The 25,606-nt window shown below is 35.3% G+C and overlaps 1 protein-coding gene across 1 annotated transcript; it reads right to left on the bottom strand.

The window, feature by feature from the left end:
- Positions 1–11,188: 11,188 nt before the first annotated feature.
- On the bottom strand, positions 11,189–12,568 carry LOC149528560 (glutathione S-transferase F10-like). The gene is made up of 3 exons (XM_089809196.1): positions 12,388–12,568; positions 12,238–12,286; positions 11,189–11,951 (listed from the first exon to the last, which is right to left on the bottom strand). Exons 1-3 carry the CDS (start codon positions 12,532–12,534, stop codon positions 11,512–11,514), a joined length of 636 nt encoding a protein of 211 aa, XP_089665322.1. The 5' UTR covers positions 12,535–12,568; the 3' UTR covers positions 11,189–11,511.
- Positions 12,569–25,606: the final 13,038 nt, after the last annotated feature.

Genomic DNA, 25,606 nt, shown 5'->3' with positions numbered 1-25,606 from the left:
TGTCGCCCTAGTCAGCATTTGGAACCGTTTGACCTTGTTAATACTACTGATTCATGAACCCAAAAGCGAAGGTGATCAATTTTGTTATGCAATCTGATCTTCATGATCAATGCCGACCTACCAGAAATGAATGCAGAATGAGGAAAAACACTCCACCACCTCAGTCGATCCATCTACCCAATCAAAACATCGATGGTGTTGTTTTCAGTCCTCTCAAGACACCTGTTGCAACAAAGATCAGATCTTCCTCAAATTCCCATAATTGTCCTCTGGAGGACTTATTGGCAGGTAACTGCAAGGTCACTTCAGCAGCAAAAGATCTCAGTTATGCCTGAACTATAAAGGAAAATTTTGTAGTTTTTGTAAAGAGAGGACTCCTTTTTTATTTCTCTGCTACTACTCACAGGTCTGCAATGTAAAATTCCCTTTGTCTCTGAGTTGTATAACATTATGTATCATCTCCTTCAGCCATCGATGTGTATGTGCATCCGTCTTGCCTCTCATTAGTGGATTGTTGAGATCTGTGGCTCGCATACTCTGTCTATTTTTGACCTATTGGATAATATATAAGTGAAATCCTTTTCTTGTGTTATTCAGTTTGGTTTCCTGATCTGTATGTGGTTATTGATTGACATAAGTTTGGGTGTGTATGTCTTTTGAATGTTATCTTGGTTTTGTAGTGCATATATGGGCAGAAATGAGTCTGAACACTCTATCTTGGTGCATCACCTCCTTAGATTAGACTAGGTAGAATTGCTTTCATGCTCTTCTTCTTCCTTTCCCTCTCTAAGAGTAGATAGGTGCACCCTGATAGTAAGAGGAAGTCGGCCTTCTCTGGAGACTCAACCTCGCACTTCAAGCCCCACAACTTGGAGGTTGTTTCCATGTTTCACTAGGTTATCCTCGCGCTAGGCCTTGGACAAGGGTGCAAACCTAAGTGACAACAGTTTTTGGCATGCCTGGTGGGACACTTTTTTCAAACAAAATTTAAAGTCTACTGGTGTCAAGAAGAAAGAGTTTTAGAGATTAATGCTGAAGAGGTAGTGTTGACTTCAATATTCAAGCCTTTAAGAGGCTGATCCTTCAAAGTACTTGGCGACTCTGAACATCAACAAATCTAGTTCTGGGCCAAAGTTGCATTGATTCATGCCTAGAGCTGAAACAAGGGCATCTTCTAGAGGTAAATTTCAATATCAAGATCTTTCTCTTTCAAATCCTAGAAGAAGGAGGACTAGAACTTCATTATCACCATTTAGGGGTGTGACAATAGTTAATATACCTATAAGGTCTATCTCTACTCCTCCTGTTGCTCGAACTCAGCCTAGATTGCCATCAACACTCATCAATAGAACACTTGTTTACATGGCATAGCCAAGAGTCGATGCTTTTGCCACCTTTAATGGTGGAAGTCCTCTATTGTTAGCCCAAAGACATGATATACCAGTATCTGCACTAAAAAGTATACCTAATTTTGCTGGTGAGACTTCTATCTCCCCTTTAGAGCATATCCAAGAAGTAGAAAATGTCTGTAATATTCATGGTGTTACAGAGGATGATGTTGTTGTCAGACTTCTAGCCTCATCTTTAAAAGGAAAATCATTGCAGTGGTATAGAGGCTTAGCTCATGGTTCTATAACTAATTGGAATGGACTAGGAGTAGGATTATGCAAACATTTTGAGGATAGAAGTGACTATCTGTCACTTTTAGAGCAGTTGACTACTATTAAAAGAGCCCCCCATGAATGTATGACTGATTTTAACTATAGATTTCAAAAGACATGGGATAGAATACCTACTACAGTGAAACCCACCCCTGGTAATGCTTTCTTGCATTACCTTAGAGCTTTTAACAGTGATATTTCTACTACAATCCAAACTATGGGAGGAGATACCTTGCCTAATGCTTATGAGATAGCCATAAAAGCTAAGAACATCCTAATACAAGGAGGAAAGTTGGCTCCAAGGCCCCCTATGCCTTTCTTTCCTGATGTTCCCAACCACCAACCAGAAATGGCCCCTCTTCCTAAAACTTCTACATCAAAAGCCCTTACTTGAGTTCCCCAAGCTTCCACATCCTCAAACGGGATAGATGAACTCAAAGAAATGCTCCAAGGTCTAGTGCTGAATATAGATAAGAGAGAGAAGACCCTGGATAAAAAAATTGCAAGAGCAGGGGAGGGAGTTGAAGAACCAAGGAAAGAGATTAGAGGATAGTTTTTCTATGATACAAAAAATGAGTAACAAGGTGGTGGCTTTAGAAAGGTAGCAAGCTCAAGGTGGCAAGCCTCCCCAATTGCAATATCAAGCTCCAAATGGTGGTAGGCCTCCTAACTAATGGAATAGCTCTTTTGATCAGGGTAGGCAAAATAGTCATGCTTCTGCTTCAAGCTCAAATTAGAATAGAGCTATAGTCCCTCAAAATAACTTGGTCCAAGATCAAGATTTTTGTCCTTCTTGCAACTATTCTTATGCCTATTGCATGTGCCAGAAGGCAGAATCTTATTTGGCCCTAACTGCCCATGAACCTGTAGCAAAACAATTGTACAAGGAGGATCATTCCAAGGAGTCCTCATTTATTCAAGGACATGATGACTGCTCTTTCATGAATCATTAGATTGGGGAGCATTGTAATGTAAACTAGGATTCCATTGCTCATAACACAAGAAGTAAGAAGAGAGCTATGGAACATGCTGCCCCTCCTTCTCCTAAGAAGACCTCAACTTCAAGTGCTACACCTCATATACATGCAGCAAATGAACAAATAAGTACTTCACTGCAACAAAGGCAAGATTCTAGAAAGAAAGATGTAGGTGATCCTTATGTTGCCCCATCTCAACCTCTTATAAGTGCAGCTCCCAAATTTTCTACCAAAGTCCCTAATACACCTTTCAGTGTGGTAGAGAAAATGAAGAAGACCAATGTGAATATTTCTATGTGGGATGTTGTTGCTATCATACCAATGCAGAAGAGGATGCTGCACAAAGAATTAGAGAAGATTGAACCCAAGGATCAACCATCTATCATGGAGAGTGCCACAAGTCTAGTACAACCAGCAGGGGATGTGGAGACAAATAAAAAGGTTAGACCTCCTCCATTCTATGTTTCTCTAATTATAGGGGGCAAATTAGTCCACAATTGCATGACAGATTCAGGGGCTAGTAGCTCAGTAATGCCTAGGTGTGTTGTCGACGCTTCAGGAATGGAATATGAGCCCATTGTTAGGGATGTGTTACAAATTAGATGGTAGTACTGTCAAAACTATAGGTATCCTTAGGAATGTGGAGATGGCCCTACATGCATGCCCTGGTTGCACTATGATTCAAGACATATCTGTTGCTGAAGCCAAGCCCTGTTTTGCTATCTATCTTTCAAGAGACTTCACTGCTCAAATTGTTGGATTCATATCTGCTGATTGGTCATATATGTCATTTAAGACCAGAAATGGAGCCAATGCCTCAATTAGAGCAGAACCTCAAGCCCTTCATCACACTGAATCTTACACCCCCAATCCCATCAACATGAATTGCCCTATTCTAGAGATGGATGAAAATGACATAGTAAATGAGCCTACCACTTCCATAGTAGAGATTCTTGATTTCTTCTTGGATGAGTGGGAAAATGCATATCAGTTTGAACCTATGTCAGAAACTCTTGAGATAGGCCTTAGCACATATTGCATAATAGAGAAAGATGTTCAAGTTCCTGATCTTGTTGGGACCAATGAGGATATAAGTGGAATATGGAGTATGTACATTGATGGCTCAAGGAATAGAAATGGATCAGGAGTTGGTGTTATGTTGATCTCTCCTACACAAATAAGATACTACTTCTCCTTTAGGCTCCAATTTAGTTGCACCAATAATGTGGCCGAGTATGAATCTTTGATTCAAGGTCTCTTACTTGCCCAAAAGAGAGGAATTCAAGCCTTGAAAGTATATGGGGATAGTGAGTTGGTAGTTAACCAAGTGAGAAACTAGAATATCACCAAAAATGGCCTGCTCAAGCCTTACAAACACAGAGTCTAGGATTTTCTTAAGGGCTTCAATGCATTCAATATTCAGAGCATTCCTAGGAAAGAAAATAGACATGCTAATAGACTTGCAGCAGTGGGTGCAGCTTCTGATGTACCAGGGAATCTTGAGGAGAAGAAGAAGCAACAAATAAGGGTGGTAGTGAGGCCTGCCATCCCTGACAACAACACTCATTGACAGGTGTTTGATTTTGATGAGAAAATTGTGAGTTTCTTGTAGAATGAGGCAGAATTCTCAAATAGAAACCAGTCAAGACTGCAAGATCAGTATGGTGATCGGATCATTCATCTCAGCTCTAACAAGTTGCCCAAGGGTCTCATTACCTTGGAGAGTATCTTTAATCCTGATGATCAAACAATAGGCAAAGGGATGAATCTAGCTGCAGAAAAGGATGATTATGCCCCAGTTACAATTGCTGATGGAAAATCTCTAAATATGGGGAAGGTATGTTCTGAAACTGAGCAAGAAAACTTCATTCATTTATGTCAAGAATTTAATGATGTATTTACTTGGACATGTGATGACATAAAAGGGTTTGACCCTAGTTTGTTTTAGCATACCATAGATTTAATTATTAGGGCCAAACAAGTAAGGAAAAAATAGAGGCTAGTGAATCGTAAAATTGAACCTCTAATGAGAAAAGAACTATCCAAGTTGATAGAGGCTAATATAATATTTCCTATCAAACACTCATCATGGGTAGCCAACCTAGTCCCTGTTAGGAAGAACAATGGAGAAATCAGACTGTGTGTGGACTTTAGAGATCTTAATCAGGCTTCTCTTAAAGATCACCATCCTCTCCCTTCCATGGAGCAAATTCTATCCAAGGTCAGTGGTTCAAGGAGATTCTCTTTTCTTGATGGGTTATCTGGTTATAATCAAGTGTTGGTTAAAGAATCTGATAGACATAAAATAACATTTACTACTAAATGGGGCACATATGCTTATTGCAAGGTGCCATTTGGACTAACAAATGCAAGTGCCACATTTCAAAAGGAAATGGAGATGGCCTTTAAAAAAATAAATGACAAGTTTATCTTAGTATACCTTGATGATATAACTGTATATTCAAAGAATGTAGAAGATCATTTTGATCATCTAAGACAAGTATTTCTAAGATGTAGAGAGTTTGGGGTCTCCCTCAACCCAGCCAAGTGTGTCTTTTCTACAAGCCAAGGAAAATTATTGGGACACATTGTATCTAAGGATGGGCTGACCATTGATCCAGAAAGAACAAAGGCAATACTTGCCCTTCCTCTTCCTAAACACAAGAAGGGGCTGCAAAGTTTCCTTGGTAGAATAAATTTTGTAAGAAAGTTTATTCCTAATCTTGCTACCATGGTGAAACCTCTTATAGCTATGCTTAAGAAAGGTATGGTCTTCTCATGGATCAAGGAAGGCAATGAGAGTTTTGAAGAGATCATGACCGCCATAGCCTCAACCCCTACTCTCATGAACCCAAAATTTGAGAAAGATTTCATCCTCTACACTTTAGGTGGTGAGTCAAGTATCTCTTCTGTCTTGACTCAAACAAATGACAAGGATGAGGAGCATCCCATAGCCTTCTTTAGTGAAGGGCTCAAGGAATATGAAGATAAGTACAACTTTGTTGAGAAGCAGGCCCTTGCGATCATTAGAGCCTTGAAGAAATTCAAGCACCTCTTATCCCACAATAGTATCCATTTGTTGGTGCCCCATGCCAGTGTAAAGGACTTCCTGTTAAGCAAGGATATCAGTGAAAAGAGAGATGGATGGATCACTAAGGTAATGGAGTATGATGTTGATATTCGCATTACCAAGCTGGTAAGAGGGAGAGGATTGTGCAAAGAAATGTTATCAGACCAGGATTCAGATGAAGAGGTTGCTATGGTAATAATAGAGTAGCAAGAGGAAGGAAATGTTAATGGTCCAAGGAGTTGGATAAATGATATGAAGAGCTTCTTATCAGGGGATGGATACCCTCAGGGATTGGACAGAACTAAAAGGAGACAATATAGACTGCAGTCCATTCCCTATGTTGTAATTGATGGTATCCTATTCAGGATGGATTTTAATGGGACCCTATTGAGATGCATTAAAGAGGACCAGGCTGAGAGAATGATTAAGGAACTTCATGATGGCCCTGATGGTGGCCATTTCTCTGCAAGAACAATTGCCATGAAGATCATGAGGGCTGGTTATTATTGGCCATCTCCATGATTGTTATGGATATGTGAGAAAGTGTGAGAAATGTGCTTTCTTCTCAGGCAAGCAGAGGCTTGCAGCTCTCCCCCTTCGTCCTATTCAAGTCAATCAGCCCTTAACTCAATGGGGGTTGGATTTTATAGGTCCCATTAATCCTCCACCTAGTGCAGGTCATAAATGGATTTTGGTTGCTACTGATTATTTCACTAGATGGACAGAGGCAGTTGCCTTGAAGGATGCCATAGAACCATCAGTTGTTGAATTCCTTGATGGAATTGTATCTAGGTTTGGTGCTCCTTCTACTATCATCTTGGACAATGCTAAGTCTTTTGTTGGGACCCAGATTTGTATATGGGCAATGAATTACAATATCTGCCTGAGCACATCATCAAATTACTATCCCCAGGGTAATAGTTTGGCCGAGTCTTCCAACAAGAATCTGATCAGAATAATCAAAGTTGCATCAAGCTTTCAACTAGTCTGATATTCGACAATCGCTCCAAACATATTGAAATTCCTTTTCACTACATTCAATCTATGGTGAATTGTGGAATCATTCAACTGGAGTACATCTATACTAATGAGCAAACAACTGATATCTTTACCAAACCTCTTGCTAAAGTGAAGTTGAAATACTTCAGAGAAAAACTTGGTATGATTAATTTGTAATATTAAATATTAAATTAAAATTTTAATTCATGTGATTTTTTTCTTTTGTTGTTGGTTAGTAGCATCATCTCTAATAAAAGGTGTTGATCTTTCATGGACATATTTATTCAAAAGGTAATTATTTACAAGGTGACAATCTTGTAAATAATAGGCTTGTTATCATGGACATCTCTAGACATTGCTTTGAAAAATTAGAGATCATAGATAATGAAATCATGTTATTATCATGAAAATCTCTAAACACTACTTCAGGCAATTAGAGATCATGAATAAAAAAATTTCATGGACATCTCTAGACATTGCTTTGGGCAATTAGAGATCATGAAATCTTATGTTATTACTATGGACATCTCTAGGCATTGCTTCAGGCAATCAGAGATCATAGGTAACATTTTTCATTGTGTTTACTCTAGATATTATTTTAGACAATTAGAGATTATAATACACATTATGATAGTGTACATAACTTGGTGGTCCTTGTTATCTGATTTATAACTATTTCATTGTCTAAAGATCAGGTAAAGTGATCAGGTATTCTATATTGAAATTCTAATGGTGTATTACTTCTCCCTTGCTAAAGAGGGAGTGTTAATGTTTTAGCATCAGTAGAAGTAAATGATGATTATTTGATATACTAATTTATGTTTATATTTTTAGATAATTTGTTATTGTTTCTTATTAAACATGTATGTATGTATGTATGTATGTATATTTGTTTGTGTGTTTGGATTTATATATACTTGCAATATAATTATCAGGAGATAAACATGCCTATCAACAGTCATGATTTATTTTGACATATTATTGAATATGTTATCAGACTCATTCTTGTATTAAGATCAGACGCACTCCTTGTGCTTAGTTTACCTTAAGTAATAGGATGTTAGTTATGCCACTGAAGAGGCATGAACAGAGGTCATGACTCTCTGTCTACATATTTAAGGGAGAGCAAGTTGTTGAGGAAAGACATCTATTAAAGAACATCTTAGACCCACCGATCTACTAGTAAAGTAATATTAATAATTGTTCAGAATAATTTTATCAAAGTCAAACCTACAGGAGCATCATAATACTCAACATACAATCCATATTATCAGTAATCTACAAGAAAGGGTATACTGATCTTAGGCAATATACAAATCACCATTACAGAAGGAATAATCAGCACTACTATTATACAAGTAAGAGTACATACTATTCTCATATTTATTGTAATTGATTTATCTATTAGAGATCCAAGAAACATAACAAAGATCTCAAATTTATGTCACTTTGACGAATTTGGAAGGGCAAAGAAATCATATACTTGTCCTTTATCGTAGAGAAATCATGCTGAGTTTTAGGATTTTGACTTGAGATCTATCTCCCCTCTTTTACCTTTAAAATACTAATATAGGTCACACTCATCTTGAAAAATCAAGGAAGTCAATTCCTCGTACCTACAATTTGCATAAAAGTTGAACATGTACACATGCATATATATTTGAATTAAACAGGTAATGACAATGAGTGGTATATTACGTATATCCTGACTAATGCGTGACTACAACTCCCTCCCTCAACCAAATTATATGTGTTAAACATAAAGTAAAACATACATATTCACCATACACATGCAAGTATGGGGTAAGTAAGCATAAAACCACAAATGAATCATCTATATAATTATCATCATGAAAACAACTGAAATCACTATATGAAGTATACATTTGAAGCATCATCATCAAATGAATAATTATGAACACATAAAATATCCTAAGTATGAATTAGCTCATCAAATATATAATCAAAATATCTAAATAGTATTGACCAAATCATGTAACAAGTACCACTAAATCAAATCACATAATCATGAAAGCTAGCCTAAAAGAATTTGGCAATATAACATAAAAGAAAACTAGGGGTAGGCACTATCAAAACACCTTCTAAATCCCAATTTATAGGGGAATAATAAAGAGACCGAATCATTTTTATGAGATTGAGATGCACAAGAAAATAAGAACATAGAAAATAGTAGACACATAATATATATAGTAAAACACCAAATTTTATTAGGAAACCTTGTAGCAAAAAATCCACCACCCAAAAAACCCCAAATTTTGTATTATCGTAAACATGTTTATAACAATGAACTCCATTTTTCTTAAATAGGCTGAGACTGCTTCATAACCAATCAAGCAATTTTACCCTTTAGCCATTTCCCTTCCGAAAATAACTAAATGATAAACTATTTTGTTTGCCTCTAGACATTCATCTACTAAACCATTGTTTGTGGGCAATGACAGGGCAAACAAAATAGTTTACCCTTTAGCTATTTCCCTTCCATTAGCCCAAGCATAGACCACAATAGAACTAATTCATCACTGCATTGAAGACACATACCTGACAACATACTTGGCATTTGTAACATATCATCATTACTAAACCACTTCTCTATACCACCTTCACCGTACTCATTCCTGTCATACTCATACTAGCTTTAGCGTATCACTGTCATAGTACACAAAGAATCATCATACGATAAGGGCCTTGCCTTACTATAGTCCTGGCCTTGCTGTACCAACATACCAATATTTCCACACTGCTTCATTATGTTGTCTTCATTTCTTGTAGTATCAACATACTAGAATCTTCATACCACTCTATCATACTGGCACCAAAATCACCTTACCCTAAAATTGAATTTTCACTGTGCAAACCTGCACCCACTTCCAACTAGATAACATGCATGTACGGTGCCTCACCATATGGTGGTCACCCATACATTCCTCACTATATGGACTAGACCAGACGTATGAGTCAACCTAAGAGAGATGAGTTCTATCAGTTACTATTATTTATGTAATATCTTCTTTGGATCTCTCCCATTAAACTTTGTCCAATTTCAAAGGAATTTTAAAAAGATTTCCATGCTCTGGCTTTTGGGAAAGTTTAGTCTTAGACATAAGACACTAAATTTTACATTAAGCTTAGGGAAAAATATTCCACTTTGAGTACTTAGCACTTTTATTCTTGAAAGGAGTCATTAGCATGTGATATTTAAACTAACTACTCAAAAAGATAAGAAGATCCATCATATAAAGTAAGATGATGCATGTTAAGACAAGTATAATGGAAGGGATGGTTTATGAAGAACGAATCTCCCAAATGTTGAATTATGTACTAAACTCTATGAGAAAATGTATAAATTCTTGAGAAAACTTTTGGGTAATTTGATGTCGATTATATATCTGGACAATGATGATCCAATTAGAATTCTCACACTGGCCAATAAAAGTTGACCTCTTGAGTATATTGGACCAAAACAGTTTGCAGTGGAGGAGAATGCACATTGGGCTCTGCCTCCAATTGGGTGGGTTTAATTAAGATTCCTTGTGAATTGGGGCATAGATACCAAGGGATAGGATAAAGTAATTTGAACCGATCAGAGAGTGGGAAATTGGAGGCAATTATTTCCAAAGATATGTGGGTCACTAATGTACAGGATAGAAGTGGCATTGAGTGTCACATCTCACCTTTTGACACTCATAGTTTTCCTGCTTACATAGTGACTTTGTCAACCTTGACAAGTGGCCAATTTTGTTTTTAACATTGATTAAGGGATAAAAAACTAATGTGGTTATCTTAATCTTGTGATTAATAAAACTATGTGATGCATTAATTAATAAGATTTAATGGTTAATTTAATGCATGTATGTTAGGGGAATATTCAATTTCAATATAAATCATTATTATGTTAATGATGTTTCATGATTATTGATAGATTAATATTGGGGAAGATAATATAAAATAATAATACTTTAAATAAAGGTCATCTTGGTCTACGTGTGTCAATCTACGAGCATAAGCTTGTGAAAGGTGTTCCAACAATATGCCATCAAGAGGTGATAGTTGTGTAGTTGTGAGATGAGAGATTATGAATGTAGCTACAACATGTGAAAGAAAATCTATGAAAAGCCAAATAAATCCTAATGATAATCTTTGTAGAACCATTATGTTCACCCCCCAATACTTGTTGACCAAAAAAAATCACCAAATTTTGACATACTAGATGCATGAAATTACCTTGAATGGCTGCTGGGTCATTTCCCCCTAATACATGTGTGATTGACTATTAGTACATATGTTATCATTTTTTTGAAACCTTTTATGAACCATAACTAAAAAGATCTATAACAATAGATGTAGTGATCATTAGAACATTAGTCTTTCAAAAAGTATTTTTTTGGAAAGCTTCAGCATGAAAACGATAGACCATTAAAAAAAAAATCACACTAAACATATAAACAACCAGCAATGCCAGATTTTAGTGCACGTACACCATCCAATGCAATATGGCACGCAATAATTATTTCTTTAACTTTATTCAACACTATTGGATGCAATATTATGGTCTTGTCCAATATTATGGTCTTGTCCATTATTGCACTTGCAAAGTGACAACAAGAGTTTGCCGATCTCTTTTGCCCTTAATTATGTTGCATTAGAATTAGAAAAGCATTCACTACTATAAGTAAATTAAAACTCTTTGAGAATCTCTAATACAATCATCATGATACATTGCATATATCAGCAACATAGACTGGAAGAAACAGTTGCAAGAGAATAGACCAAATGATCCACGGTTTCACATGGCCAAAACCTTTTTCCATGAAGATCTGGATGAAATATCTTCCCACCACGCATTCACATGTTTCTTATCCCTAATCAGATAACCCCTATCAGTAGCATTCACTATATATTCAATATATGGAAGATGTGTCAGATCAGCAAGGCTATAAAAATCTCCTGCCAAGTACTTGTTCTTTGACAGCCTCTCCTCATACACATCTAACACTTCCCTCAACTTTTGTACGCTGCTCTGAATAGCAGCCTTGTCTTGAGGCACATTATTCCTTGGGGCGTAAATAAGCTGATAACGTAATGAATAAACATGAGGATTAAAGTTCTGTCCTTCAACTTCAACCCATTGTTCAACCATTGCTTTCTCCTCCAATGTCTTGCCTAGCAAAGGAGTTCCCTGTCCTGCATATTTCTCAGCATAGTACCTTATGATAGCCCTTGACTCTGTACATACCCGTTTAATAAACTCTCAGATCTACAATACCCAAATCAGATCTCCTTGTATAAAGTAATTATAACAATCATGGATGCACTAACCAGTAGACTTTTCATCACATAAGATAAAAATGTATCACAAAAAGTATTTATGTGAGCTACCCGAATGAGCTTTGAATAGAAATATCAAACATATCACATGGAAGAGGACTATCTATCTATATAGAGTCTATTGTATGAAACTTAAAACAATAGCCTAGACCACCCATTAACATAAATATAATCAACATGTTACCAAAGAGTGTGAGATCTGCATCCTGGACCACTGGTACTTTTCCAAATGGCTGCATCATACAGATACAAGTTACATACAATGTATAACCCTACAACAGGATTTATTTTGTAACCAGCAAAGGAAAAATACATTACAAGGAAAGTTCCCTACTTGTAAGGCCAGGAAGTCTGGTTTTCTCTGGTCTCCTTTCAGTAGATCGAGAGGCACAATTTCAAACTGAACATCTTTCTCTAGAAGGCATACAATCACCCTTCTGCTGCAGGTGGCACAGGCAGGGCCAAGCAGCTTCACAACCATATTGCCTTTCTTCTCTAATGTAAAGTAAAAAAGTCCTTTCTATGCATTTGATCAGAGAGTTGTGATGTGAGAGCTATTTATTAAAGAACTGGCTCTCTAATTTGTTCTATGTTACTGTCGGTATGTATAATTTAATTGCATGGATTGGAACAGGAGAAAATATTTTATTGTTCGTTTATATGTTTTTATAGCTTTTGTTATAGAGTAAAGCAATGCCTCACCTAAGTTTCAATATGTTTATTCATACGATAAATTGAAATGATAGAACAACTAAATTTGTTAATTTTTAATTCTATGAAGAAATAGTAAATTAAGGTCTTATTGGATGGGACGGCACGATCATTTTCAATTGATAAAGGTTTTTGGCGTTATTCTTCACATGCTACATTAATTTTTAAAACCACCGACAGATTTCTGTGCGGATTCAGAAATCCTTCCCACAAATTGCATTTTTATTTATTTTTAAAACTTAGCAATTTCATTATGAATTATTTAATGTTTATAAAAAATCTGTTAAAAACTAAGTTGTATTTTTTCAAATCGAAGGAAAAAAATTCAATACATCGACTCTTGAGTGCAATATGCGCGGAGGACAGCCCGCCCGCTAGAAAAAGAGTACAGATGTAAATTAAATTGATAATAATCCCGGCACTGAAAGATTTAATTTGAGTAATTTGTTTTCCTTGTTCTTGTTTATTTTTTTACACACACCAAATTGTTTACAAATTTGCAAATTAAAATCACTATGGGTAGGCTCGAGGCTATTTGATCTATGCCATTTTCACTTAGAGATAAATTAAAATTTCTCTGTCCGATAAGAATGAAATTTTAATTCATTCTAATGAGATAAAATCTTCTCCAACATAGATTGATATGATATGAACTTCTGCTAAGAAAGCAAGTTTAGAGGTGGAAATTTTGTAAACAATGAAGAACAAAACATGCAGTTTGCCTTTAAACTATTCTGATTATGAATGTGTTTCTGTTGAACTTTAATTATTTCTTTTAGTTGTCCTATTTCATCATGTAATACATTTAATTTTTTAAATTTTACTTAGTTTAATAATATATATATATATATATATATATATATATATATATATATATATATATATATATATATGTATATTCTAGTATATATATACTAGAAAATTCTAAGGAGATTCACATGATGGCAGTGAAAAGGATAATGACATATCTGAAAAGTATAGAAGGTTATGGATTGTATTACAAGACAAGTGTCACTGAATCAATTAGGCAGGAAATATTGATGATAGAAAAAGAACTAGTCGAGGTGGATTCTTTGTAGGAAAGAGATTGGTGTCATGGAAAAGTAAGAAATAGAATTGTATTTCGCAATCAACAGCTAAAGCTGAGTATGTGGCAGTTGTAGTGAACTATTCTAACATTTTGGGGATAAAGAAATTACTGAAAGGTATGAAAGAAGAAATTATAGATGTAGTAGTTGTCTATTGTGATAACACAAGTGCTATTAACATTTCAAACAATCTAGTGATGCACACTAAGACAAAGCACGTTGCTATCAAGTATCACTACTTGAGAGAACCAGTTCAAGACAAAGAAGTGAAGGGTGAATATGTGCATACCAAAGAATAAATTGCTAACATATTCACAAAAGCCTTACCTAAATATGCTCATGAATATCTTAGAGGAAAATTCGGGTTGATTCCCTAAACAAAGCTACTTAATGAAAAATGTGCATCACATCAAATGTGCTAAACAAAATATCTTACACATTGATGTAACACAACTCTACTTTGGGAAATGCCTAAGGTAGAAAGTCAAGTACAACATAACAAATCAGTCATAGACGGATGACAAACATAAGCCAAACATGGAAAATCTACATAATTTAGATGTATGAAGAGATTGAAGCTAAGAAAGCTAAGTGTCTTTGGCATTATTGGCAAAGAGGGACATATAGACATAGAAGAGCAAAGAATGTAAAATAGAAACAATATACTAGAGAGGGAGACATAATCAAAAGAATTAGAGATAGATAGATAAGAGAGTTAAAATAGAGAGGGGGATCTATTATCTACAGGGAAAATTTTGTTTCTTGGATTGAATGGTAACAAAGTGAGTTACATTTGATACATTAAGATATTGTTAATATTGAGATATAGAGATGTGATGTAGAGATGTTTCGATCAATGGTAAATAGGGAGATTTTTTGATACTTACAATTGGAACAATTGATGTTTTGTCATTGATGTCAAATGTATTAATAAGACATATTGCTACCTAATTTAAATGTCATATCTATTTGATTGGTGAAGAGGATTTGATAAATTGCTCATAAAAATAGCACCTAGAAGAAAGGTTGAGTTATGAAAAAGAAGCTAGAATGGACATTCATTTAGATAGACTTTAATAAGAAAAAAATAGTGTTTATATCAAGAAAGATATGCTAAGCTGAGCAATAGAGAAAATGGCTAAGGAATTATGGGTGATGGTAGTGTCAATTGAGCCACTGTAAGTGCCAAGAAATTTTCTTGTTGACCAATCATCAATATTGATTGAGAAACATAGTTGATGCCAAGCTAGAAGTTTTACAAGAAACCAAGTGTTAAGTGATGACTGAGTGTTAGAACGTAGTGGTTGTCGAGTAGTAGTGTTGAGAATGAATTGGAGCAAACCATGATTCCCAGCCAACTTAGTTGATTTCATGGGAGATGTAAATTGTGTTGAAGATAAGATTGATGAGTTTGATCTTTAAATCCAAGGAGAGAATTAGGTAAAGACCTAATAGATGGATTTGAGAGAAGTTTCTAGAGGAAGATCAAGAAGATGGATATATACAATGAATTGTGTTGAACCTAATCATAAACCCTAAGATCTATAATGATCGCAAAAAATGGTCAAGGAATAATTTCCTATTTAAGGAGGTACAAAGATGAATGAAGAAGTGCTAGGGTTTGTGCAAGTGTTTGGTAGGCAAATATAGAAGAAGGTTGATCAGAGATGCACAAGTGCAAGAGTGAATGCAAAGCACAAGGAGTTCACTTATGTAGATACTTTTGATATTGATAAGAGAAATCTTGGAAAGATGTCTTAAGTTTTGCTTAAGAGAGAATATTTATTTCTTGAAGGACTACCAAGTGAGTCAATATGCTTTCTAATAATTGTAAATAGGTTTTATTGAAACCCTTTAACATAGGTTGACCTAACAGTCATTTGAAGGACTTAACGGTCTATATAAATCCTTTAACAAGATAATATTCTTATGGGATGATCAAAGTCCTCTAACAATGCCACTTCTAAGTGGGTGATTAAATCTACTAACTAGGTCACATTTAATAGTGTGTATTGTAAACCTTTAACAAGGTTGGCTACTAATACAACTCATTTTAAAAGAGTGAAAAGGTAGTGACATGTTGCTGATGATTTTTCCAAATTGGGTTTCCACATAAAATCCTAGTGTCAAAACTTGTGCTAAATGCTTTATATTTTATATTTAGTGAAGGATGCTATATTTGGGATAGTAGGACATTAATTTTGTTTATAAGTACAATAGAGACTGAGAAACTGTAGGATATGTAGAATGATAAGAGTTTTATGTTTAATTATTAAAAAAGGTACTTATGGACCTTGAATAACTGATCAACCCCCCCTTTCTAAGTTATTCCAAATATTTCTAACTACACACACACACATGTGCATGTGTGCGTGCGTGCACACACACACACACATCTATATACATATACATATACATGTGCGTGTGTGTAGGGTATGTGCATGCTCATGATGGGCCAAAAAGTGGCAATATGAAAAAATATTTTGCATTTTAATTTGATGAAATATAAATGGTTTTGTAAGGAAATAATTATCTTTCCATCAATATAATTGCTATCAAATTAGGAGTTCAGTACATAATTATTACTTCCTTTCTAATAGAATTACTTATAAAGATTTGATTAACATATTGGTTGAAAAAAAATTATAACTTTAAAATGGTATAAGATTCACAAATGAAAAAGATGTATCACATTGAATGCTTTTCCTACTATGAGGAAAACATTTTTTTAAAAAAATTGTATAGTTTTGAATGAGTTAAGATGGGGAGACATGAGAGTTTTTTTTATTCCAAAAAATGTTATATTTGAACGTTCAAAATTAATTATTTCCTTCAAATAAAAATACAAAAAAAAATGCATCACATCTATATATGAGTCTACTTAAATGAAGAATCTTTGAAAAAGTTATTATCATTTGATAATTATTAAAGTGATCGAACATACACCTACTTATTTTTTCCTAAAATAATTTGTACTTTTGCATTAAAATTCCAAGTTGTGACTAATTAAATTATTTTTTTATTAGAAAAGGGATAGTATTTTAAAAACTAAAGTCAATTTCGTATAGATTCTATTCTTACAATTTGTTTAATGTGAGGTTCACAACTAGTTCAAGATTTCACATCAAGTTAACTAACATTGATCTCTTGATTTTTCATTACCACTTAAGGCCATAGTTTGTCCCACCATACTCCTATACATACCCTGTGTGTGTGTGCGCGCGCGCGCGCACACGCACGCGTGTGTGCGTATGCATTTGTGTGTGCATGTGTGTGTGTATGTGTGCATTAGTACATGTGTGTATATGTGCATGTCTGTGTATGTTTATGTACATGTCATGTACATATATATATGTGTATATATATGTGTGTGTGTATATATATTTGTATATATGTATAGCTCATCTATTTGAACACAAATTATTTACAAGCATGATAAAAAATGTAGCTCACTTAATTTAAAAATAAGGGTAGAGACAAATGTTATTTAATAAATTTGAACAACTAAGTTAACTATAGGTTTGAACAAGTTTTCTTGTTTTGATGTCTACATGGAGCTTAACTAGGAAAGATATATATTTGAACAACTAAGCTGGTCCTATAGATTTTACGATATATACGCCTTTTGAAATTGGTTAATTTTTAGTTCTAAGTTTGAACAACTAACTTATTCTAGTTTAGTTCTACCTAATTTTTAACTATGTTAGTTCTATATCTTAAAGTTTAGATATGTTAGATTCTAGGTTAAACTCTAAGTTAACTTCTTCTAAAATAAAATTAACATTAATCTATGTTAACTAAGTTTAATCTATTAATATAATTAATTAATATTAAATTTGGCTATAGTTATGTAAATTTAATCTATTTCTATGATTAACTAGATATTATATTGCAAGACTATAGTTATCTACATTGATTCTACACCTATGTTTAATTAGATTAAATTTAACTATAGAAGTTTCTAATGTATTTAATCTATCTAACATATAATAAGTAAAATAAGTATATTTAACAAATCTAACTAACTCACTAATAAAATACTTTAAAAAGTAATACATTTTAACTAATACTAACATATATTAACTTAAAAGAACTTAACAAAACAAAAAAATAATTGCACCTTCCTCTATGGTTGAAATAACCTAGAACCCACCCAATTTTTTTTTGAAATCTACTACACTATATCTATATATAACCTCTATACCATTTTAGATGAAATGATTTTGATTGTAACCTTTCTATCACCTCCAAACTATGTTAATGCCAGGTGGCATGACATATGTATGACTAAAATCATTCTAGTTGTAACTTGTTTGGTCATAACATGTTCACCCATAACCATAGCATATATCCCAAAGGGTAACAAATGTTTTTGCTTTTACCCAGAGAAAAGAACTTGGGAAGTTGAATGGTGTCCATAGAGGACATAGTTGTAACACATAGGATAGTGGTTCTAGAGGCAGATGCCAAGGATTTAAATGATGATACCAGATGGATGAATTTTAGTTTTCATACATTTATGGAGGGTAATAAATCACTCTCCCATAATCATTCTCTATTAGGAGAAGCTCATAAGAAGTTGATATGGGATCATTAGGCTTTGTCAAGTGAGTACTAGACCTTAGTGGGGAAGAATAATGCTATGATTCCAAATTGTCAAACGTTGAGTAGAGAGGTTCAACGATTGACCAAGTAGGTTACTTTCTTGAAGGTAGTCTTCACTCAAGGAGAAGGGTTCAAGGTTGGGCATAAGTAGAAACCTGCAAATCCCTATGATGGAAAAAGGGATGTAAAGGTGCTAGAAAAATTCATATTTAACATAGAGAGATACCTGAAATCCATACAAGGGTATTATTGATGAGGAGAATATTTATAAGGAAATATATTGTCTATTAAGTGAATCGAAATTATGGTGGAGAATTAGGTTAGAAGACTAGAGGGTAGGAAGACATGTGGCCACAATGAATATCTAGGATGATATATGTTTGTAGCTCAAGAAACAATTTAAATAAGGAAATGCAACTTTAAAGTTTGGATATAAATTTAAGTTCATGAGGTAGATGGGGTCGATACTAGATAATATCAAGGAATTCTAGACCTATATATTGTAGATTGCAAACTAGGATGACTTTGATAAGAAGTGTTTCTTCTTTTCTAGTTTGAAACCTTGGGTAATGACCAAAGTAAGGAAGAATAAGCCATCTACTTTTGAGAATGTCATTTCTATTGCAAATGCATTGGAAGACCAAAAGTTTGTGTTCAAAGAGAAAAGTAGTAGTGGGTTTTCTCATTAGAAAAATGAAAAGAAGTAATTCTTGAAGAATGGTGGCAATAAGGCTAAGGGTAGTAGAAATTTATCTCAAGGATCTTCAAGGAATACAAAACTAACTTGAATATCAAAACCAAAAAATAAGGACTTGGGCAAGGATAACACAAAGGAGGCATCTAAGATTTTGAAGCGATGTGGGTGCTTCATTTGTGGTAATCATGGTTATTGTTCTAAGGAGTGTCAAAAGAGACATAGGTTAACTTACACATAGAGTAAGACTATAGAGAAGGATGGCTTAGCTTCTCTGATAGGTGTGCTTGAAGTTCTGGGTGTAGTAACCAACCCACATCAACAACCAAAGGCTATAGGAGCCAAGGGCCTAAGAGTCTAAAATTGTTGTGCTATGTGGAGGTTGAGATGAAAAACAAGATCACCATGGGAATTATTGATTTAGGTGCCTCACACAACTATATTATAGCGAAGAGAGTTATGGAATTTGGACTTAAGGTGTAACTAGTCACAAGTTCCTTTAAGGCATTGAACTCATGTGCTAAGAGAGTAACTAGTGTAGTGAAAGGTGTTAGAAATTAGGAATACTGAGAGGAGGGGGGGAAGGGGGTGAATCAGTATTCTACAATTTTTTTTCACTAGCTAGATATTATCAGTTACTTTGAACCATGTATAAGAAATTAAATGAGTAATGTAGAACAATAATATTAACCATGCATGAAGAGAACTCATAACACCATTTTTTTAAACTAGGGAAATCTTAGCCAAGGGAAAACCTCAGTGAGCATGATACCCACTAGATAATATACCAATATATATGTCCCTTGTTAGAGGATGGACCCTAGTAGGTGTCAATGAAAAAATAAAGTATAGAGAGTCCCTATTAGGAGACTTTGAATCCCTACTAGGATATTCCAACCTTGTTAGGAGTTGTAGTACAGTATATGCAAGAAGAGCTCACTACCCAAACAATTAATTAGTCTTTAGGTATATAGGTGATGTATCTTCTTTTTTGATGAATTTTTGACCTTAGCTTGATCTCAGATCATAAAATTAGGTTCTCAAAACTTCATATATATTGCTTCACAAAATGTTTGCATATCACTTATTACAATACAATTGCACACTTCTTTTCACAAGATGTCCTTCACATAAATACCATGCTTTCACAAAAAGAAAATCTAGGTCAGCTAAGACCATAATATACTTTTCCAACATAGAGTAAACATCTAGGATGTTGGCCCCAATTGGTAAAGTAATTATTTTGTAAACAAAATAATTTGTTTTCATAAATTATGTCATTTTCTTTCACTGGTAAATCATGAATATCTCTTTTTCATATTGTACATACTGATGTTTGAGGTTATATACATCATCATCAATATGTATACTATCTCCAATTATCTTCGCTTGTCATAATATGATGTTAGAAAAATTTCGCATATAAAATAGTGTACTATTGTAAACCAATTTCATACGTAGACAATTTTTTGAATAGCAAAAGCTAAGTATCTAGTTTTTGAGGTTTACTGTAAGTAAGTACATCATGTTTTTCCATTAATTACAATAATTACATTACTACATAAAGCAAATTATCAACAATCTCCCCCTTTGACATTGATGGCAACTAAGTAAGGAAAATTTTTTAAGTGACAAAGCCTTAACAAAAACTTACAATACCTAATATCTAATACATTACATATAATTCATATTACAAATGCTCAATTTCTCCCCATTTGGATATGATTGCTACATACATAACTTACTACAAAATATTTTTCTACAACTTCTCCCCCTTTGACATCAATGACAAAGATTGAAAGATCCAAAAAGTTGTTTGTCTATTGTCAAAACACTATCTTGCTACCTTAAGATATTAAAATCTTCATACAATCATCAAAATTTTCTTTCAAATTCTCCATACCTTTCTCCCATGTGTCCTTTTCTACTTTAGTAGTAATGAACATTGCAAATAAGGCATACGATACAATCTCAACTACATTAAGTTTGGAGTAGGTGAAGTTTGCATAAGTGTCTTTTGCTTTGACACATTCTTCCAACCACCTTTCAACAACTGATATCTTTAGAGCAATATTCTTTGTAAATTCTGATAGTCTTCTCAAAGTTAGTTCTTTTTCAAGTTCCAATTTTTTGATGTTTGTGTAAACATCAAAAACTTGTCCTTCCAATTTATCAACTATGCAAGAGGGTTGCTATATTTGACTAATTAGAGCTTCCAACTTACATAGCTTCCCCTGAATCTTTTTATCCACATCTTTGGACAACTTATGAGATAAAGTACAATTAATGTATAATACCTTGCCAACTTGTTGACATCTTTAGAGCTCCTTGATACAAATATCAAGACTCAACAAATCATTCTGAATATTTTGACAAATGGTGCTAAAAATATTAGCATCATGTGAAATTTGAGCCTTAGACTCAACAACATTCAACAAATTTTTAAATTCATCATCAAATAATCTCACAATTTCTTTTGCTCTTTATTAGGGATCTACTTCAATGCATTTGGCTATGATAGTGGTGTGAAATCCATTAGTTCTCTCTATAGGCTTTTGACCATTTTTGTTCTGTTGGCTCCTGATTTAAAAGAGTTTTAATAACCAAGATTCAAATTTCAAACATCCAGCCCGTCCAATGGCTAATACCCAAAGATAATACTATTTTAATGTGAATCCTTATAACATGGTTCTACGGCCCGCAGGTTCTCCATCTTCAGATCTAAGGCAGATCTACAGTTGGCATTGTCTCACTATGGCAAAGTTGTGCGAGATTTATGTTAGCAACATGGCGCTCGAAGGACACATGTCCGATGGGTCTAGCTCACAGGGAAAGATGTTTCGACGGGTCAAAAAAGTTCCATGGCACCGTGGGCGCTATGTTGCTATCGTGTGTTGGCCAAAAAATCTTCATAGCAACAGAGCGCCCGACGAAAAAGGTTTCACAGCGGGTAGCTTGCGTCACTGAAAAATGTTTGTGGTGGTCAGGTGAATATGTGGTTCATGGGCCGAAAAGTTGAAAAGGAAACAAGGTTCCATGTCACCATCGGAAAACTCACGAGTTTTTTGATAGTGACATAGCACCCGGCCGGCCAGAAGGTGTTTTACGGTGAGTCCCAATTTCAGTGGCAAGGTTAGCAGAAATAGAAAGGATTGATGGTAGGAGCCTTAGGTAGGCAAGTTTGGGTCCCATTTCACCCAGTTGGGAGGGTCCTTGATCCACGCTAGCAAATCAAAACATGCCAGATTTGCAAGGAAGAGCTACTCAATGAGTCGAGGTAGTACAAGTCGCCAAGATGATGCTATGCGAACCAGTGTGGGGATGCCACATGTATTATGGGGCCACGGTTTCTAATGTGATTAGTAGGATTAGGGTAAGTCTTCATGATCATCAAATCAAAGTTAGATCGACGGTTGGCACTATCTCGCCTTTCAAAGTTGCACGGAGAATATGATAGAGACATAGCGCCCTTCTGCCATGTGTCCAATGAGTTTCAAATGTCAGAGAGGACCTGTCAGACAGTGGTACGTGGCCAATTCCTATTCATTGATGGACTAAGGGGGATAATCTATTTTTCTCGCCATCTGATCAATTCAGATCAATGATAGGCACCGTCTATCTATGGTAAAGCTGTGTGATCTTTACCATAGTGACATAACACCCATCTGCCAAGTGGATCAACGGGGCCAGGTTCCACCAAGGTACGTCAGTCAGGTACTGCTAGGTGTCATTCAAGTGTGGTGCAGTTGCTGAGATGGTGCTAGATATGATGGGCCTAGGGTAAAGCAAGCACGAAACATGACAAATCTTCACGATTGTCAGATCAAGGCAGATCAATGGGAGGCATCATCTCGCTATGGTAAAGTTGTGCGACCTTTACCATAACGACATAGCATCTTGCTGACGCGTGTCTCGTTGGCAGACCAGGGTTGACAGTTAATGACCGACAGTCGGTGCAATTGACGTAGTTGACATGGTAGTTAATTTTGATGCTACGGCTAGATAGTGGAAAGGTGGTGCAGTTAAGTTAAGACCACTAGGTGCTATGGCACTATCAAGATTTTTGAAGACTTTTTCAATAGTGACATGGCATCCAGTCAATATTAAGGGTGGTCAAACATGGAAAGGGTGTCTAGAACAACAGAAGGAAGGAATGTGATTGGCCCGCATGGCCCTAGTTAGCATGTGGAACTGTTTGACCTCGGTAATCCTGCTGATACATGAACCTAGAAGTGAAGGTGATCGATTCTGTTATGCGATCTAATCTTCATGATCAATCTTGACCTACCAAAAATGAATGAAGAATGAGGAAGAAAACTCCACCACCTCAGTCGATCCATCTACCTAGTCAGAACATTGATGGTGCCATTTTTAGTCCTCTCAGGACACCTGTTTCAAAAAAGATCAGATTTTCCTCATATTCCCATAGTTGTCCTCCACAGGACTTAATGGCAGGTAGCTGCAGGGTCACTTCAGCAGAAAAAGATCTCAGTTATGCCTGAACTATAAAGGCAGATTTTATAGTTTTTGTAAAGAGAGGACTCCTTTCTGATTTCTCTACTACTGCTTACAGGTCTGCAGTGTAAAATTTCCTTTGTCTCTAAGCTGTATAACATTTTGTATCATCTCTTTTAGCCACCGATGTGTATGTGCATCCGTCTTGCCTCTCATTGGTGTATTGTTGAGATCTGTGGCTCACATACTATGTCTATTTTTGGTCTATTGGATAATATATAAGTGAAATCCTTTCCTTGTGTTATTCAGTTTGGTTTCCTAATCTATATGTGGTTATTGATTGACATAAGTCTGGTTGTGTATGTCTTTTGAATGGTATCTTTGTTTTGTAGTGCATATATGGGTAGAAATGAGTCTGAACACTCTATCTTGGTGCATCACCTCCTTAGATTAGACTAGGTAGATTTGCTTTTGTGCTCTTCTTCTCCCTTTCCCTCTCCAAGAGTAGATAGGTGCACCCTGATAGTAAGAGGAAGCCGGCCTTCTCCGGAGACTCAACCTCATAGTTCAAGTCCCATAGCTTGGAGGTTGTTTCCATGTTTCACTAGGTTGTCCTCGTGCATAGGCCTTGGACAAGGGTGCAAACCTAAGTGACAACAGTATTTTACAACACTCATTCCCCTATAGTAGACATTTGGTCATAATTCTTCTTAGGTTTACATATAATTTTGAGTAACAATAGCTAAGCAAAAGAAAAAAAATTAAATGCAACAAAGTGTTGACTAGCTATGATATTCTTCATACATTAAAGTAAAATTGATTTGATTTTAAGATTTTCCTTGATTTTTATCCATGATCTCTTGATATGAAAAATGAAATAATTGATCAATGCCTCATTCATTAAGATTCAAAGTTTATTAAACTATTTTGACCTAATTGATTGAATTACAATTAATATTATCAACAATTTACCCTAAATTCTATTCTCTCTTAAAGAGGATCTCTCTACAAATCTATCTTCTATCCAAGCCTCCATTCAGAAAAATGGGTATGATGCCTCGAATAGGGAAGAAGAGTTGTCCATCCTGTTTGATTTACATGACATCATTAGCAAAGAAGAAAAGTTCTAGAGGCAAAGATCTCGAATCAACTGGCTCAAGGAAGGAGACCAGAACACAAAGTTCTTCCATTTATCCACTCTTAAACATAGAGCAAATAACAGGATTTCAGGCTTAAAGAAAGACCAAGGTGTGTTGGCAAAAGAAGAAGATATATTATATGAAGCTATTTCTTTTTTCTCCTCCCTGCTATCTTGGGATCCTTTTCTCTCTAAAGTGGACTAGGATGACATTATTTCTTGTATTGCTTAGATCCTCCAACCACACCATAATTTTCTACTCCAGACCATTCCTTCTGATTCTGAAGTTAGAGAAGCTCTTTTTTCTCTTCCAATGGATAAATCACTTGGTCCTGATGGATTTCCCACCATCTTTTTCCAAATGTACTGGCCCGTCATTATGAAGGATGTTGTAAAGGTAGTTTAGGAATTCTTTGGAGCCAGAAGCCTCCTGAAGGAAATTAACTCTACATTCTTAGTTCTTATTCCCAAAGTGCTAGGAGCTGACACTCTAGATAAGTTTAGACCCATCAGTTTATGTAACTTATTTTATCGGATCATCTTGAAGGTGCTCACTTCAAGGCTGCTCAACCTTCCCCCCCTGATTATTTCTCAGCAACAATATGGTTTTGTCTCGAGCAAACAGATTTTAGATTCGATTATTATGGTGCATGAAGTGATTCACTCTATGGAAGCTGGAAAGAGAGAAGGGATTTTACTCAAACTAAACATGTCCAAAGCTTATGATCGGGTGGATTGGTGTTTTTTGGAGTTGGTGTTGAAGGCTTTTGGCTTTGATGACAAATCATGTAAGCTAATCTGCCAGCTGGTCACCACCCCCTCTCTAGCTATTTAAGTGAATGGATCCCCCTCTGATTTCTTC

Source organism: Cupressus sempervirens, chromosome 11, assembly GCF_028749045.1.
Source record: "Cupressus sempervirens isolate cs-2001-9-10 chromosome 11, ASM2874904v1, whole genome shotgun sequence".
Classification (NCBI taxonomy): domain Eukaryota; kingdom Viridiplantae; phylum Streptophyta; class Pinopsida; order Cupressales; family Cupressaceae; genus Cupressus; species Cupressus sempervirens.
Note: the sequence above shows the minus strand (reverse complement) of the source record. Positions and strands in the feature narration are given on the sequence as shown.

Coding starts and splice junctions, on each gene's coding strand:
- LOC149528560 (XM_089809196.1), bottom strand. CDS start 12,534: ATGGTTGTGAAGCTGCTTGGCCCTGCCTGTGCCACCTGCAGCAGAAGG. Junction 12,287..12,387: donor CAGACTTCCTGGCCTTACAA/GTAGGGAACTTT, acceptor TGTATGATGCAG/CCATTTGGAAAAGTACCAGT. Junction 11,952..12,237: donor TGCAGATCTCACACTCTTTG/GTAACATGTTGA, acceptor GGGTATGTACAG/AGTCAAGGGCTATCATAAGG.